Raw genomic sequence first — 17,395 nt, 5'->3', positions numbered from 1 at the left:
ATTTTCTTTCTGCATAACTAGTTCTGGGCTTCAGCTTTCAAGATAACAATCGAGAAATCCTTTCAATTTTGTAATAGTTCTATGAATGAGTATATATCAAAAAGGTATACGTAAGGGAGATTAAACTGCACTGCATTTATGTTAGAAGAAAATTATATTTACCTGCTTTTATTGGAAATTCTATCTATAATCATCTACGATATTATTAATACATTGGCACATCGTCAAATAACGGTCAGTTTTAAAATCATACTACCGGATCAAAGTAACTAAAATTCAATGATCTCTGCATTTATTTATAAACTATATCAGTCAATAAATCTTACGGTGATAGAAAAAGTTTAAGATTAGACTCTTTATTCGTAGTTGGTCTTATATTAAAATACGATTATATATCATCGTTTTGTACTAAGCCTATGACTGAAATGGTGATCAGATAATCTTTTATTTGAAATAACAGTGTCAAATCAGTATTAAACTTTCGTGTGCAAAAACTTTGGATCCACGACAAACCTAATGAAACTAAAAAAATCATTTACGCTTTGTACAATTGCATTAACAAACGCTCGCCAATTCATAATGGTTGTGCATAAGGCGGTAGTTATTACCGACGTTTACTGACTCATGAAAATCGACTAAATAGTTACATCATCACAGAAAAGGAAATTCAAATCTTAATTTATAAAATAAAACAACAAAATTATTCAGTCTTTAATACGCTTTATTTCAAAAGTGTACACGATTTGTTTCAAAACATGAATACAGCTGTATAAAAATGGTAATATTAAATATATAAATAAGAGATATTCAACTATCTACTTATCACATCTCTAGAACCACAACACAGAGATTTAAACAGCTAAAGCTAAGTTTGACTTTTTCGAAATTTCACCAGCATAGTATTATTAAAAAGGAAAATTTACAAACTATAGCCCATATACCTATATAATATATATATAAGCAACAAGGCATGGTAATTTCTACCAACAATGGAATTCTACAAATAATACTCGCAATCGGACATTCATTTCTTTCATATAGGGAGCACAGGACAACAACAATAAACATTTCCAAATTTGTAATTCGTTCTTGTAATTGACTTAGATGTAAAAAATAATTTATATATTTTTAACAACAAATAATAGTAAAAATATATATTTTCATAATTCCTCATCTGAACTGCTGTCTGATGAAATCTCAATCACAAGTGATGGATCACCAATATATTTCGCAGCAGTTTCTCCTAAATCTTCAAGTAACTTTACCACATCTTCGGCTACCTCCTTTTTCACTTTTACTTCATTACAGTTCTCAGGGTCATTGTTGCTATTACAATTTTCATTTTTATTCTGACCATGTAATTCAATAAGATCCTCTTCACTCTCGGAACTATCACCACTGCTGCTTCCGTTTGATTCTAACGTCTCTCTATTTACTTTAGGTGTATTCTGCATCATAGTAAACCTGAAAAATAAACAGCTTCAACAAATCTACAAAATACATTAAGTATAAAAATACAGGATGTCCAATGTTAGATCAGGTCGTAGCTAACTAGTGAAAGAGAAATAATTAAAAGGGTCTCTGTTAATATCATTTTAGTCAAAGGGCATTCACTGCAAGACAAACCTCCATCATGAATTTCCAAATGGGCATTCCAAACCGTAAATGAATTTTTTGTACCTACACAAACCAAAAACAAAAGTTCAAATTTCCATGGCTTGTTTGTAAATGAAGGTACATCATTTTAAAATTATTTACTTAAAATTCGGCAGGTATATAAATAATAAAATATATGATAACGTAATAAGATTTAAAAATTGTAGAAACTATATAACGAGATAAAATATTGCAGGTAAGTTAAGATCATTCAGATTCAGATTCTTCAGATCATTAGTTTAGTTCATTTTTGCAGCTAATTAATGTAAATGCAAATGGGTACAATACTCGGCAGTTGATTTGGCACATCGAGTAAGACATAAGTTTGAAGAACATTGTTTTTATCAAACATTGCACTCACAGCTTGATATATAGAATTGTTAAAACCGGATGTGTTTATAAAAGATTAATATTTTCGATATGGTAAATGCCGGGTACAACAATGATTTCAATGGATGGACAGCACCAACCTGTCCAAAATATCGGCTTCCTTTTTTATAGCTCTTTGTCTGTTCGCTAGTAGACGTGCCTCAAGTTCAGGGTTATTATCCGCCGGATCATTGACACATTCTTCTTTTTTCATCCTGGACATCAGAAGACGCCACTCTCGTTTCTGTCTCCGTGATTGCAGCGCACGACCACATTGAGTAAACAATGCAGTTGCTGTAATAAATAAAATAACATGTCATTTTAATTGACATATTAGGTGAAAGTATTCTGATCTTAAATACTTGTTTACGAATAAAGATGTTTTAAATCATTAAGAATAAAAATAATTCATTAGAATAAGTATAAAATTTAATTCTCGCGTAAATTTTTACACAGTGACACTAGTTTTACTGTGAAGAGACAAATAATATTTGTCGAGGAAAGTAAGATCAAAATCTGTATATAGGCACACGCACACCAGCATTGCTGCCCTCAAGAGTAAGACTGATGCACCACAAAACATCAAAGTGCCGCACGAGAATGGATAGAACTGGTAGTGGCAGAATTTAAATTTTAGGTCGAGCCCTGAGACCGACGAAGCTGTAACAGCTCCTTATGGCAAACAAAGCCGATATCTAACAAAAACTACACAGAGAGAGAGAACACACAGAAATACAGATCATCAAATTTACAATGTTAATTTTCCTTCATGTTCTATTCCTGTTAAGCGTGCATGCCATGTATTATCTAAATCCGTGGTGAGAGCTACCTTTTTAAAATAATGGGCCAATTTCAATTTTAAATTTTTTTGGCATGTTTTTCACACAAGGATAAGAAAGTATACAAATTTTAACGCAAAAAATATAAACTAGAGAAGACCAAAAAAAACGAATATGATAGAAAATTTTAAAAATTGATTTTAGAAATGCTTGGTGGGCCACATAAACATATTAAATGCAAATTGTTCATTCCTGATCTGAATAGACGACTCAAAAGCACACTATTTACATTTCACCTACCTTCATTCAATATCTGTGTTTTATTCCAACCAAGTCCATCTTCCTGGTTTGAATTGATAACACATTTAATAACATCGTGGAAATCGGGAAAGGGGGGATGGCCATTACTCCCAATGTTATTATTTAAAAAAATTTCGAGTCTTTGCACTGGGCCCGGTGGATGTCCATCTTGCACATTAAGCCTTACTTTACTACGTTTGACAGAATCGCTTCCTGTTAGATCACACCATTCTTTATATAACCCAACTAACATAGCTTTATATCTGTAAATATTAGTAATTGTGTAATAAATTTAAATATAAGACAATTCTTAATATAATTTCTTCAATTAATCATACAAGACACAGGCCTCCCTCAAAGATCTCCATAATGACTGGTCTTGCACAGCTCTCATCCAGAGACTTCCCGCAACCATTATTTTGTCATTAATCCACCTAATGGTGGCCTACCCACGTCACATCTACTTGAAAACAAGTTATTTACTCACTTTTCACATAAAATATATGGAGAGCTCATGGTATCATCATCCACTTCTTGTTCCTCTAACATCGCAATCTTTTTTCTACACTCTGCTATTTTATTTTCTATAATTGACACTTTTACATGATCTATTTCTTTGTTTTCTTCACTATATACTTTAAAACTTTTTGGTACTAAAAGTGTGGCTTGATCAATTTTCTCAACATCTTTATTTTGTATATTTTCATTACTATCATTAACAATGTTTGTAACTAGATTAGGATGCACTATATTACATTTGTCTGAAATTGTATTTTCTATTGAATCTATAGTTACTTTCTCAGATGCTATTGACGTAGTATCTGTACCATTATTTTCAAAAGCTATATTGGAACTAGTTTCGTCTATCAAAAGAACATCATATTCATATGTATCCAAGTTTACTGTAGGTAATTGATCACAATGCAAGCCACTTGCACCAACATTTGCTTTCTTACTATTACTAGGAACTTGATCAGTCTTTCTTTTAATATTAAAATCAGCTGAATTTTCTGAAATCACACCCTTAATTTTAAATTAGATTTAATAGTGAAAATACATAAAGTTTAAGCAATAAAATATATATTTTTACCTTTTAGATCACTTTCTATTGTAACCAAATCTACTTTTTTTCTTTTCCTATGTAATTTGAATGTCTGATACAAATCCTTTATGTGAGCAAATTTATGAATGGGATCTGTTTCTAGAACATTAATGCTTTTACTCAAAACCTTTTTGAAACTTTTTGATTCTTTATAAGTTTGGTCCAATTCTTTAAAAGCAGGGAGTAATATTTTGTTCAAAATCCTTATCATGCCGTCTGAATCAGTCAGAGACAGACATTTATCAACAAAATCTGAGAATAGTTTATTATCTTTATATGTAAGATCATTTAGTATTTTGTCTTCATCATCTATCAATATAGTGTCAACAGACTGTAAGAAAATCATAGAATGAGAAGAGAAACTTTTTTAACAATGTATTTAAACAATATACATCAAGTCAAGAAACTAGTCAGATTTTGAAAATAAAATCAATAAACATTCAGCTAGGGATATTCATTGATTTAATTTTGATTTGCAGTAAAATAACAAAAAAACTAAGCTAGACCATTGCAATAACAATGATTTATTATTTACACATTCAATTTACTTTCAAAATAGACAATATATTTTTATGTTACTGTATCCACATTGAACTAGAGAAAGAAAAACTAAAGCTATAGTTAAAATATTTATATTTTTATATTCTGTACTAACTTTGATCTATAAAATTATTTTAAAAAAAATACTTTTTAACCAAAGTAAATTTTACTAATATCAGTTTAGACAAGATGACTTCTTTTCTTCTTATACAAAATTTATTGTCACTTGTATTAATAAATAAATATGTTCCGGCTGTCACGTTAATCATGGCAGAATGATATTACTACACCCCAGGTGGAGGCAGATAGAGAAATTAAATAAAACATTTAAATTGTTGATTTTAAACTTTACTATTCTTCATATTATAACACTTTTTATTCTAATTATAGAGGCGTTTATATTCACATGGCATTATCTGCCATTTAATCTTTTAGAAAATGAAAAAATAAAATGAATATAGGTATGAATGAAGGTATCCCTAAAATATTAACATATTTACGAGGTAACTATTTATACTATACTACAATTATACACAGGATATTACTACAGTGCCCTGTTTTCTCTTTACAAATAATCAACAATATATTTTATACGAATTATATCAATTATACATAAAACAAAATAAATTCTTACTGAACATTTATCGATCTTCCCATTACTCATTATTAGCTATTTTATTTAAGAAAAAAAAATTAAAACTATGCCATGAAGGTTATTTACTACAAATCCTGAAATCAAGTAATATTACGAAATTAAAAAGAAACTGTTAACTGTGAGTAAAAAATTCGTGAAACATTCCACAAAAACAAGAGCTGTGTTTTGGCACACTCGTGTGTTTGACACACATCTGATGGTAAAGATAGTAACAAATTGTGACCATGATAATAAATTAAAAATGTTTGTTTTAAAATTAGAATTTATTTCAACATATATTTAATAAAATAGTTCAAATCAAATTACACAAATCCTTTACCTGAAGCACTTTTTTTAAAATAAATTTCTTAATATATATTTTATATTACAGTACAAGTTGTGCATAGTAAATTGAAATCACATGTGATAAATAATAAATAGCATTTATATTAAAAATATATTGAATAAAAATATATAATAATGTAATAATGAAAAATTAACAAATAATATTTGAGATCAATTTCAATAGGGTCAAGGACCATATTATGAGACATTATATTATATTTGCTTATGAAACATACAATATTATATCTATATTATATATAATTTTCTACTTATTCGGTACCTATATAATTTATTTGTTTGTTGAGCGAATAGTTAAATTTAAAATATAGAAAAACTACATATTAAATGCCTGTGTCAGATTGCATGAAAATGGTGCTGTTAGAGTAAAACAGTGATTAGTAATTGAAATTGTTTCTAGTTTTTTAAAACATACATCAATTATTAAATATTTGAAATATGTCTTTATGAAGCTTAACGTGTTATGAATCTATTAAAAAGACGTACATATATGACGTGAAATATTTATAATTATAGTTTTGTTGCCAGACGACAAACGAGGACGACTTCAAATTAAATTGCCATAGCGAGCCATTCATGCACCGCATGTCAATTGAAACCATATATGATATTGTTCCCTTACGTGTGTAAATAGCCACATTAGCCAACTTTGTTGGCCTAAAAGTATTCCATCTGCAACATCCATTCTTTAAACATTGCGAAGATGTTTCATTTCAGTAATAAGGAAACTTTCATTATTCCTAAATGTCACTATATTTAAACTCCTGGTCAAAAGCTGTTGCGGCATATCGCATACGGAATTCCCACCCATTCCCTAGAGAGAAAAAAATCGTAACACATTAAAAACCTGGATTAGTAATCATTTAGACTGCATTTTTTTCACAGCTCTGCGATATTAATTGTCTCGTTCTTGTCATACCTATTTTGTGATGAACGGTATTTCTAACTTGTTAACTCGTTTGATTTTTAATAGTAACTCGATTTATATGTAATAATGATTATTTGATAATTATATAAGCAGGGAAAATAAATTATTAAATAAAAAGAAATAGTAAGCAAATGTTTCAGCCCATTTTGTGTTCCATAATTTGGGACAAACCTTATGAAACACATGTGCCCATTGCTACCAACTGTTCTATAAATACGGCCATAAGTATTTTTTATTGCCTTCCCGCTATCATAGTCAAATTTGGAATGTTGATATCTATAATAATTTTTACTCTTTAAATTTTCTTCTCTATCATTCTTCATATTTAATCAGACTTTTATTAACGTCCCTTCTTTGTATCACCTCCCATTCTTCACCACAATTCATATATTATAACGTTTTATTTCTTTTATTTCTTATTACTTTTTTGCAATTGTGTAGGAATATACAGCGGATATCGCCATCTCCAATCAGGAAGGCAATGTTGTCACTCTCTATCCTCCTTCCCAGCTGCATCTAACATTATGCACTCCTACTAAATACAAAAAAACTAATTATTATGTGCACCACAGTCTGGTCCTAGATACTAACATTATTTTATGTTAAATTTATCTATGTTTTTGGCTAAAACACACTATAGCGATGTAATTGCTTTAATAAATGTTGGGTAAACAAATAATATAAAATATGAACCCATAAACTAAAATAAAAATTCGAGGTATTACATAATATGGCCCTTAACCTTAACTAGTTTCTTGAGAAAATTTTCAGTTATTAGTCACAAGAAACCTCATTGGCATATACAGTTTCAGTTGGTTGATTCATTTTTACTCATTAAGCATATAACATAGATTTTCGGATTCGAGAGCCGTTGAGTCCTTAGGTCACTGGGACCAACATATCATAGAGTTACCAGGCACGTGAATTAAAAGGATACCCTGTATGTAGTGTCAAAAAACCAAGTTATCTCTAATGACGTCAAGTTTTAATACTGACAATTGCAGCTCAGGGGTTAGATGGTCTGCTTGACGCTAGGCACGTAGGCACTTTATAAGATACACAATATTTGTTACCATCATACCATCACCTACCAACAACAGCTTTGGCTAAATTCATTATACATTTATTTTACCTGAATACGAAGCTCTTGGAGTGACTAAGCATACCTATTCAAGGGCCTCCAAGATAACTGAACATTAGCTCAATTGGTGGTTATTAGAAATATTACAAACTTGTCTAAAGAAAGATATAACAAATGAATTCGCATAATGAAATTCAATGATAGCTGAATTTTAGTCAGAGATGATGAAAAGCTTATTATTCCGTGTCATATGTTGAGTAAAAGACAGAAATATTCAGATAAATACATCTTTATTTAGAGAGGCCAATTTAATACTATTGTATAGGGAGGCACACAATTAAAGACACTTCTCCCTTAATTAGCAGTAAATAAATTGCAACAATAAAACAGGCAAATTACTGGAGTAAAATTAGTGGCATCAATTGAAGTTACACTGAATCTCTTACTGTTAGATACAATATTAATTTTAAAATACAATATTCTCTAATTTACAATGAAAAAACGTACTAAGCAATAAAATGCGATTGCAAACATGAGATGGAAAATATTTAAAAACTAAATCATTAATTTCTCATACATAGATAATAAAATTAAATACAGATTCAAAATCTTTATACTTAATTACGTAATCAAAACATTCTCAAATTACACAGATTTTTTTAATATAAGCACCGTATGTGATGCCTTAAACATCAAACAAATGTCTTTACTTAGTTTTAATATTTTTCTCAATTATTTCACATTCTGTACCAACCTACGTTGACTTTGCAAATCTTTCTGTTGTCGTTGCTAAAACTCATCTAATTTCTCCATCTCATCTGAAAATTTATTCAAAAACATTATTAATAACCAGGTAAAGAATATTACATTTATAATATACTATTTATTATGAAAAGTGTTGTTATTGTTCAGAAAAAATATAGTATGCATATGTGCAGCTGAGATACAACTGAACCTACCTTTGTAAAGTACAATTGGAAAATAATTCTTTTTGATAATTGACTGTTAGTAACTCTTTTAAATCATACTTTATGATGAATGGATCCATCATCGTCATTATCATTTCAGCCGTACAATGTTCACTGATAACCATAGGACTTGTCCATACATTTCAGGCTTACAGGAAAAACACAAGTAAACTCTTTGTCCAAGTGAAAATAGCAAGGATAAAAAGAGCCAGAATGTTGTTGAAACAGTTCATCATTAATGCAGTGACATACTATTTACAGATGATAACAATTTGGATAGCAAATAATCTTTTAATGGTCAAAATGAACACCAAAAATACCATTATCGTACCAACGTCTTGTAATATAGGGCTACTGATGCACATTTCTGTGATAAAGGGATAACCAGTGCTAAAATTTATCAAGATGCAATCTTTAAAAGTATTGTGAAAGGGCAATTGCGGTAAAACTACTTGGTTTGGTTTAAATATAAAAATATTGACTTCAACAGACTTAAAGGTTGGACCTCCTCCTGTTTAGAGCCAGCCTGTAGATTACAAAAACGCACGTCTTGGAGTACTGTAGTGTCTGAACCACATAAAAACCTAGAGAACTAAACATGAATGAAGTATAAAGTGGTTGAAGTGTAGATGCACAGACAAGAAGAATGTGTCAGAAGTGAGGCAGACATTTTGAATGAACTTTGACTTAAACCAGAAGTGAACAACATTTTTAGTTAACGAGTCAATTAAAGTTTTAATTTTTTTAGGCAGGCAGCACATAAAGAAGTAAAGTATTTTAATAATTTACAAAACTGTAAACACTAAAATTAAAAAGTAGATTACAAACATAAATTTTAATGCAAAATGAAAGCCGACAAGAAAATAACAGAAAAATTAATTTACTTAAAATTATTATGAATCAATAGTTTTAAAATTAAAGTTTTTTTTTACACTTCAGTCAGTCTTGATCAGCAGTCATTTTTGATTAATTTCACTGTGAAAAATAATCTTTTTCAAATATATCTACTTTCTAACAAAGACATCATTTAATGGAATCAGGCGTTATTTCGCGGAAGTCCATCCTGTGGCTAAATATTGGTCCTTTTCTTACACAGAGACATCATTTTTTGTCAAAAGTGAAAATTTCCCAGGGCTCACTTATGTAACATCTAAATTTTTTTTATCTTATGATTAAAAAAAAATTTAGATGTTTACTGAAAAAAATAGATTTTTTAATCGCTATTATTATGAATGTTAACTTCTGGGCCGTATTCACATATTTAGTGGGCTACGTGTTGATCATCCCTGACTTAAACTAATTTTATGTTGATACATATTTTAGTAATAAAGTTTAACTTCTACTTTAGTTTAAAGACCAAGTGGAAAATCATCTGTTCAATGGTCTTATCAAGACAAATCAATAACTGGACTCTACATTACTACTGTCCTGAGGAAAGCAGAAGATAGGATGGTATGGTAAGAGCTTGTCATTGATTCAGTTGAAGTGTTTTAAGATAAATACGACTGAGAAGAGGAAGATGCCTTTCTTTCGATTATAATTATTTATTTGAATTCTAGTATATATAAGTACAGAGTACGTAAATATCCAGCAGTTTGTCTTCTTTAAGACCAGCTTTTGCAGCCCACCTGACAGATTTCATTTTTTTTTATGGCCCCCGCTATTGGAGGCCTCTCGTACCCCTATCTTTGGTGGGACAGGGACTTTATTGGCAATTTAATTTTTTCACATATTTTTTTAATTTCTCTCTCTTCTTTCATACTTTATTTTCTCTTTCGGTCTATTATCTATCTTTCATGCTACATTTCTGCTTTCTTTCCCTTTTGCTCTGTTCATCTATCATTCTTTGCCTTTTTCTTTTTACATTTTCAATTTACATTTTTATTTTAAATTTTATTACTTATATCCTATAATTATTTTCTATCACAATTTTATGTATCATTTTGGTTCTATTTTGTCTTTTTTTTATCTATTTATTTACTGTGTTTGCTTTTTGTTTATTTCTATCGCACTTTTTGCGATTTTTTTGCAGAGGGATACGAATGACTGTTTATCTTTTCCGCCTATCAGGGAGGCTATTGACTCCTCCCTGATTTTGACGCCAGACCGGCACTCGAATTCGACTCGACAGATTTCATTGTGGCTGTGACAGTAATACCTGTGTGCAATGAATCCTCCACTCAGTCGGCGCGTACTATGTTACGACGCTGCAGTGCGAGGGCCAGGTCGTGCTGCAACGCCGCCGTCTTCCGGGCCACGTCCGCAGGCACCACGGACCGAAGACCATTCACTATATCTTTCGTTTTACCTGTAGACAATTATATCAAAAACTTTAATTATTTTGTATTGTAAAAAAAATTCAGGCAGAATATACAATTTTTCCATAAATCAACGTCAAGTCAAAAACTTGTGATAAGGCAAATATAAAAAAACAGAAAAAATCATTCATAAATGTTTAGAAATATTTAGCTTTTCAACATGGTCAGTTACAGTTGAATGCATTAATAATTTTTAATACACGGCAAAAAGCGCCATATCATTTTACAGTAGCATGATTTTTTTTTTCTAAAATGTTATTTATGATTACAAAGTAAAATAGGAGAGACAAATATCGAGGGTAACTTTCTATATATATAGAACTTTATATTTCTTTTAATAGCAATTATTTTGAAAATGTGTGACATGTAGTTTTTTCATTTTGTGAATTAGCAATTATAACTTGTTTTTTGCTTTACACAGATTTAGAGAACACTGTGTTAATAACGTTGACAATGTTTAAATTTTATTATAATAACTTGTGCATATTGCTCAGAAATCTCATAACTATTACCTTTAGCTACATGTTATTTTTTTGTTCTTGTATACAATAACGTCTTCCAGTATGCAATGTCTACATTAGTTTGTTAGTAGTAGTAGCAAGTAGATTGTCTATTTAATGTATTTCGATTATAAACTTATATAAAAAAAAAATTGAAAATGTATAAAGAATATACCAAAATAGATATCATTTAGTGTGTTCCTTATCTTGTTCTCCATGTCTTCAACCATGCGACCAATGTTGGCAATGTGTGGGGTGACATCACTCACTGCTGAGTCTTGCTCCGCCTGGAATATACAAATAAGGGACTAAGTTAAAAAGATAATTTTACCTTCAATTATATTAGTCTTCCTAATAAACTACAGCAAGTTATAAGCAGATAGTTTTTTTGTGCCGTTCAAGTGTTCTGAATTAATTTTAAAAATTCCAAAAATAAGTTTTCAGATCTGAGAAGTTTTACTTAAGAAACAGAAAGTTGATGCATGCTGAATGCTTCTAACTCATTTAAATTGAAATAAATGAGGGAATTCTATGTCCAGCAACGGAAATGTAGTGGCTGAACTTAGTACTAAGAATTTTTAATAACTTTATTTCACACAAAAGGTATTACATTGCTGTTTTTGGTGATGTAGTTGCAGACAGCCCAGGGGATTTCGCAGATACATCAGAATTGAGTTTACAAAACTGTTAAATCCACAAACTTAATTACTAGAATTATTAGTAATATCTAAGGGAGAGGTAGAAATGGGTAAAAAAATAGACGAAGAAAGTGTCGCCTTCCCCAAATTTTGCAAACAGGTAATGCTGCAGATCATTAACAGAACGAAAATTAAAAAAAAAATAATGGTTGGGTAAAGACCAACAACAGGATAAACGGTCCAATAAAAAATTCCGAATTAAACATATTAAAGTAAAAGTAAAACAATGAAAATTGTACTTTTAAATTATAATTAAATAAAATAAAACGAAAGTAGCTGTTCAAAATAGGAAATGTTTCCAGGAATGTTGATGAGGGGAAAAAGGTGAAGTGTGACAGAAGATTAGAAAGCAAGGGAAAAGAAAACGAAATTGTGAATAAAAAGGGTTTTTTTTAAGCAAAATTATTTTTTTTACCTGAAACTGTAAAGACCTTGCTCCACAAAAAGCAGAGAAACGAGAGGTAAAAATATCTAAAAAAGACCTAAATATGGCTTTAAAACGATGTGAATTTCAATTAGTGACTTTTCAGTAGGAAAAAAACTTGTTTCATGTAAATCTCATTTTTACCAAACATAAAAAATATGTTATATATTGTACATTCTTAAGAAATAAAAAATATGAATATAAAGGAACCTGTCTAGTCAAGCTTCCTCCAAGATTCATAGTTCCACTGCCTTCTTTGTTGGTTTGCAGCCATAACATAGCGGTGGAAGTCAGCTTATAATGGGCATTTCGGCCAGAACTCTTCTCCACAACTTCTACCACATGAATGGAGTCCCAGCATCCTTTGATTTTTTGGGAACCATCACCCGCTTTTTTTATAAGAATTACACCTGGAAAAAATCAAAGTATATTACTTACTAATTATTTAAGAATATACATAATGATTGATTATTCATGTAAGTTTTAAGGGGTGAAAGAATAACCAGCTCATTTGCATTTGCATAAATTGATATGTGTTACATCTTATTTAAAATTCAATTGTATGAGAAATAATAAATACCGTAATTATAATGTAGTAGGATATGTTATCTTTTAAATTTGGATTACTAGATATTATAATTAATTATTGTTTACTATCTGTCACTGCAGGCAGCTCTGGTAGTCGAATTTCAATACAAATTATAATTTAACATAACATAAGTCAGTGTGATTACTTTATAGAGTGATTGGAAATAGGTATAAAAGCTATAAAGCTTTTTACTGACAATTGAGTTACACATCTTTTCAAGATTTTACAGCTATAACCAATAATCCTGTATATATAATGCATTTAGGCAAATATTGAGGAAAGTAATGTCAATTTACAAAATGAGTAATATTTAACAAATATAGTAATAATTCTTAATAACAATATATTAATCCAAGGATAATAGTGACCGATGGAGTGTTCAATGCTACATGGTAAATTGCTGTCTTCAAGCTGTCATATCTTCTTCTTTTTAGCTAATGGATACCAACTGCAAGGCATAGGCCTCCCCCAAAAGATCGGAATGATAAACAGTCCAGTGCTGTCCACATCCAGCACCTTCCCAACCCTAACTATATCATTAATTCATCTAGTTATATGCAGAGCAATAATAAAATGGAAAATTTTCCATTATTTAGTATTCAATTAAAGTAAACTGTATCAAACATATTAATTTTATATATAGAAATAAATAATTTGTTTCTAGACATAGGTTATGAAGTATTAAAAAATATATTATCCTTACTGCTACCTTGTGGAACATGACTATAAGGACATTGACTGTTGCAAGATAATCAAGTTTGACAGAAATTAAATTTTATTACTTTGAAACTATGTTAAATCTAACTAAATTTGATAGTTGTACTCATTCTTATAAGAGTAAAACTAAAATTACATTTAATAATTCCCAATAATCATAAAATTCCGGTACAGTTTAACATAGGAATAAATCGTAAAATTAGTGTAAATGATGTTAACATATTAACTACAGCCTTACAGAAGATAAAATTGTATAAATAAATGTTTAATAAACATTATAAAACATATCAAGCTCAAAAGCAATATTTAAAATTAAACATATTTTTTAAATGGAATATACATTTATGTAGGATTAATTTTATTAAATACAATAACAGAGTTGTTTTATCTTTAAAATAAATTACCTGCAAATCCATGGTCCATGTCCCATAAATAAACAGAGCTCACTCCGCCCTCGAAATACATCTCACGATATTGATCAAATGCATGGTTGGCATCAATCTCTAATTTCCTCAACCTTTCTGAAGGCATTGAGCCATCTTCAAGGGGTGGGTCATATGTGTTCGACCAAGGTGAACGGTAAGAGTCACCATCACGGTTGTAGTCACAAAGCAAGTAATCCTTGCCATTGCTGCGATCTTGCGCTATTTTCAGGGGTTGGTCTACAGATGATAATAGATCTTCGCAAAGACTCGGGACTAGGTCAATTAAATCCGTTAAATTCTTCTCGATTTGTTGGGGAGGAAGACGACGCATTAAATCTAGCGCACAATCCATCTGTTGCTCTGTCTGAAATTTAAGTTTATGATAAAATAATCTTAAAAGCATCGGAAACATTAGTATTAGTCATCAAAATCATAACAAATAGTATTCATCCACTTTACATAAAACACGGGTATAAGAATAAAATACGAAATTTTACCATTTTTGATTTACACTGTGAACAACTTATCAGCAAGAATGATTTTAATTTGTAATTTTAAACCACAGAAAACTAAATTTATAAATTAAAAAAAACCCTTCCAGCGATTGATGGCAGCATAAATTGACATATCTCTGTACGTTCTGTAACTTTTTTCCATACAATGTTTTTTAATGTATTTTGCACACCCTTAACGAATGGTAAATAAAGATTCGACAAATATTAACAAACTATTTTATGAATTTTTGAATAATGTAATGAAATTCAAAATGTTACTTTGTTAATATAGATGATAAAAATAAATGGTTAGAAAAATTTTCAATGTTGTTTCTAAACGAGTGATTGTTGACGTCATTACTTTGTAGTTATTCCCTAAGTCAGTCTGTGTATACTCATCTCCCTTGCTCTTTACAGCTTTAAGCAGCTAAAAAACGTGCAGTTATTATTTTGTTTGTGTACGCTCGAACATCTACCGTTTATTTCATTGCCGCTTCTTTATCCCGGAATCAGATTGACAGTTTGTCAACTCAATGTTGTTGTGTCAAAATTTGTTGATAATCCTTTTTTTAAATTAGGTAAATTATAATACTTTACTTCAAAGTTTTATAAATGAAATTACTATTAAACTTTAAATTATGATAACACTATCATCATTATGTTGTACATAGTTCGAGACGTTAATTTCCGCCTTTAAAAATGATTCATATAGTGGGAATGTTATCCATGTTATTGCACCTTTGTCTTGAATATTTCTGCTAAAATTGTTTGCTAGCCTCTATAAGACGTATGTAATTGTTGCGGAACTATTAATAATCATCAAATACTTAAACTAAGGCAGTCTATTAGGTTATATTTGTTATCGAAGTCTTTCCTATTGCCACCTCCTTTTAGGCATAAGATTTTCATCGATAATTATTTGCTTTCAGGAATAATTTTATAGCTAAGTACCAATTTTTGTATTTGGATTGTTTATAATCCTGACATGATGCCGACTCAACTAGTGCAAGATAACCACGCGAACGACGTGCGTGTGAAGACTGTGTACAGTGGGGATGTCATGATAACGTATATTAACCATAACATAACCCTCGAAGAGTTCACCCAAGAAATGATAGCAATCTGTAGATTCCTGCCAGATCAGGTTTGTATATTACTTTTGACTAAGTTAAGAAAAGATAATTTCTCATAATGAATCTCCTACTCTATTATCATGTCTATAATCTCATTATGAAAATACAGCTATACAATAATTATTTAAATATTTTGAGCTATGGAAAATATTCATATATGTTACTAGTTGTTTTATTGTTGATTTCTAACAAGACTCCTTTGTATTTATTATCTAAGCAATTTTCTTATCGGATTCTTAAATGTTAACAATGTAGTAAGAATAATGTTAGCTACAACGAGTTGTTTAAAGTTTTGTTTGTGTTTCACATTGTTTCCGCTAAGTTTTAATATTTTCAAGTTATGAATTTTCTTTTTAGAGCAAAAGTTAGAAGTATAAGAAAATTATTACAAACCAAAATGTTATAAGATAGGTAGAACAATCTTATTGGTTTTTGTCTATACATGCTTCACATTGTAGTCTAAAAATTTTGCTCGATGCCATATTGGGCCTCTGACTTATTAGATAGTATATACTATGAAAATAATGATATGATAAACAATATAGTCCATGTGAGGTTTAATTTGCCTAGTAATTGTTTTTAGACTACTTCTTAAAAATATGTAACATTTGAAGATGTTGATCCTTAAATCTAGACCTTGAGCCATTCATATTAGAAGCAGGTACAGAGTCATTAAACATACACTGATCTATCTATAAAGAGCTACATGTGGCCTGCGAATGGCAGTTTGGTCACCCTTGCTATAATATACAGATCATAAAAGCAAAGTATTTAAAATTTTATTGTTTTAAACTAAGACTCAACAATCTGTGGTGTAAGTATAATAAATTACTATGTAGAATTATTGAAAGTGAATAAATTGATGTGTATATTCAATTACATATTTCATTATTTCCAGGTGTTTACAATGAAATGGGTGGATGAGGAGGGTGACCCCTGCACAATATCAACGCAGCTGGAATTGGATGAAGCCTTGCGTTTGTACGAGCTGAATCGAGATTCGGAGCTCACTGTTCACGGTAAGTACTTTACAGACCATATTCATCATCATGATCATCCATAGGACAATCAATGCTGGACATGAGCATCCATTATAGATTTCCAATAAGACTGGTAGGAAGCAGCCAGCATCTATCTTTACAAACAAAAAAATTAACTACAATTTTGTATTGATAAGACTTATTGTTATCAATACTGTATAGGCTCAATCCTTTTTTTTCCTTTTTACATTATAGAAAATGTTGTACATTAATAATAAGTACATGTAAGTTTAATCACATTACTTAATTTGTTAGTCTTGTGTGAAATGAAAACATATACTTCCTTCATTATATATCATTAAATTATAAAATTTTGTAATAGATCTGACATACTTTT

The 17,395-nt window shown here is 30.1% G+C and overlaps 3 protein-coding genes across 3 annotated transcripts in view; 1 reads left to right on the top strand and 2 right to left on the bottom strand.

Annotated features, from left to right (window-relative positions):
• Nucleotides 1-869: 869 nt before the first annotated feature.
• Nucleotides 870-5,545, bottom strand: LOC137918858 (death domain-associated protein 6-like). The gene is made up of 6 exons (XM_068761785.1): nucleotides 5,381-5,545; nucleotides 4,195-4,537; nucleotides 3,592-4,114; nucleotides 3,105-3,367; nucleotides 2,127-2,319; nucleotides 870-1,464 (listed from the first exon to the last, which is right to left on the bottom strand). Exons 1-6 carry the CDS (start codon nucleotides 5,408-5,410, stop codon nucleotides 1,161-1,163), a joined length of 1,656 nt encoding a protein of 551 aa, XP_068617886.1. The 5' UTR covers nucleotides 5,411-5,545; the 3' UTR covers nucleotides 870-1,160.
• Nucleotides 5,546-8,054: 2,509 nt separating this feature from the next.
• Nucleotides 8,055-15,010, bottom strand: cpb (F-actin-capping protein subunit beta). Its single transcript, XM_068761651.1, has 6 exons — nucleotides 14,889-15,010; nucleotides 14,371-14,755; nucleotides 12,871-13,070; nucleotides 11,714-11,825; nucleotides 10,879-11,028; nucleotides 8,055-8,570 (listed from the first exon to the last, which is right to left on the bottom strand). The coding sequence occupies exons 1-5, from the start codon at nucleotides 14,889-14,891 to the stop codon at nucleotides 10,901-10,903; spliced, it is 828 nt and encodes a 275-aa protein (XP_068617752.1). The 5' UTR covers nucleotides 14,892-15,010; the 3' UTR covers nucleotides 8,055-8,570; nucleotides 10,879-10,900.
• A 391-nt stretch (nucleotides 15,011-15,401) lies between these two features.
• aPKC (protein kinase C iota type) overlaps nucleotides 15,402-17,395 on the top strand; it is a 299,077-nt gene continuing 297,083 nt past the window's right edge. The window contains exons 1-3 of the mRNA XM_068761466.1: nucleotides 15,402-15,463; nucleotides 15,815-16,029; nucleotides 16,917-17,037. Coding sequence (XP_068617567.1) covers nucleotides 15,871-16,029; nucleotides 16,917-17,037 — 280 coding nt within the window. The 5' untranslated portion in view covers nucleotides 15,402-15,463; nucleotides 15,815-15,870. The remainder of the gene's footprint in view (nucleotides 15,464-15,814; nucleotides 16,030-16,916; nucleotides 17,038-17,395) is intronic.

This window comes from Battus philenor, unplaced genomic scaffold (genome assembly GCF_028537555.1).
Source record: "Battus philenor isolate CCGP_79_NKW_IND1 unplaced genomic scaffold, ilBatPhil1.0.hap1 SCAF_15, whole genome shotgun sequence".
Classification (NCBI taxonomy): domain Eukaryota; kingdom Metazoa; phylum Arthropoda; class Insecta; order Lepidoptera; family Papilionidae; genus Battus; species Battus philenor.
This window is presented reverse-complemented; position numbering and strand designations above follow the sequence as displayed.

Bases quoted from the DNA above. Each gene is read 5' to 3' on its own strand.
- LOC137918858 (XM_068761785.1), bottom strand. From the start codon at position 5,410: ATGAGTAATGGGAAGATCGATAAATGTTCA. The intron at 4,115-4,194 runs GTAAAAATATAT...GTGTGATTTCAG, and splicing joins AATAGAAAGTGATCTAAAAG to AAAATTCAGCTGATTTTAAT. The intron at 3,368-3,591 runs GTGAGTAAATAA...TAATATTTACAG, and splicing joins CCATATATTTTATGTGAAAA to ATATAAAGCTATGTTAGTTG.
- cpb (XM_068761651.1), bottom strand. The intron at 11,826-12,870 runs GTTCCTTTATAT...TGTATATTCCAG, and splicing joins GAGGAAGCTTGACTAGACAG to GCGGAGCAAGACTCAGCAGT. The intron at 11,029-11,713 runs GTATATTCTTTA...AATTGTCTACAG, and splicing joins ACTAAATGATATCTATTTTG to GTAAAACGAAAGATATAGTG.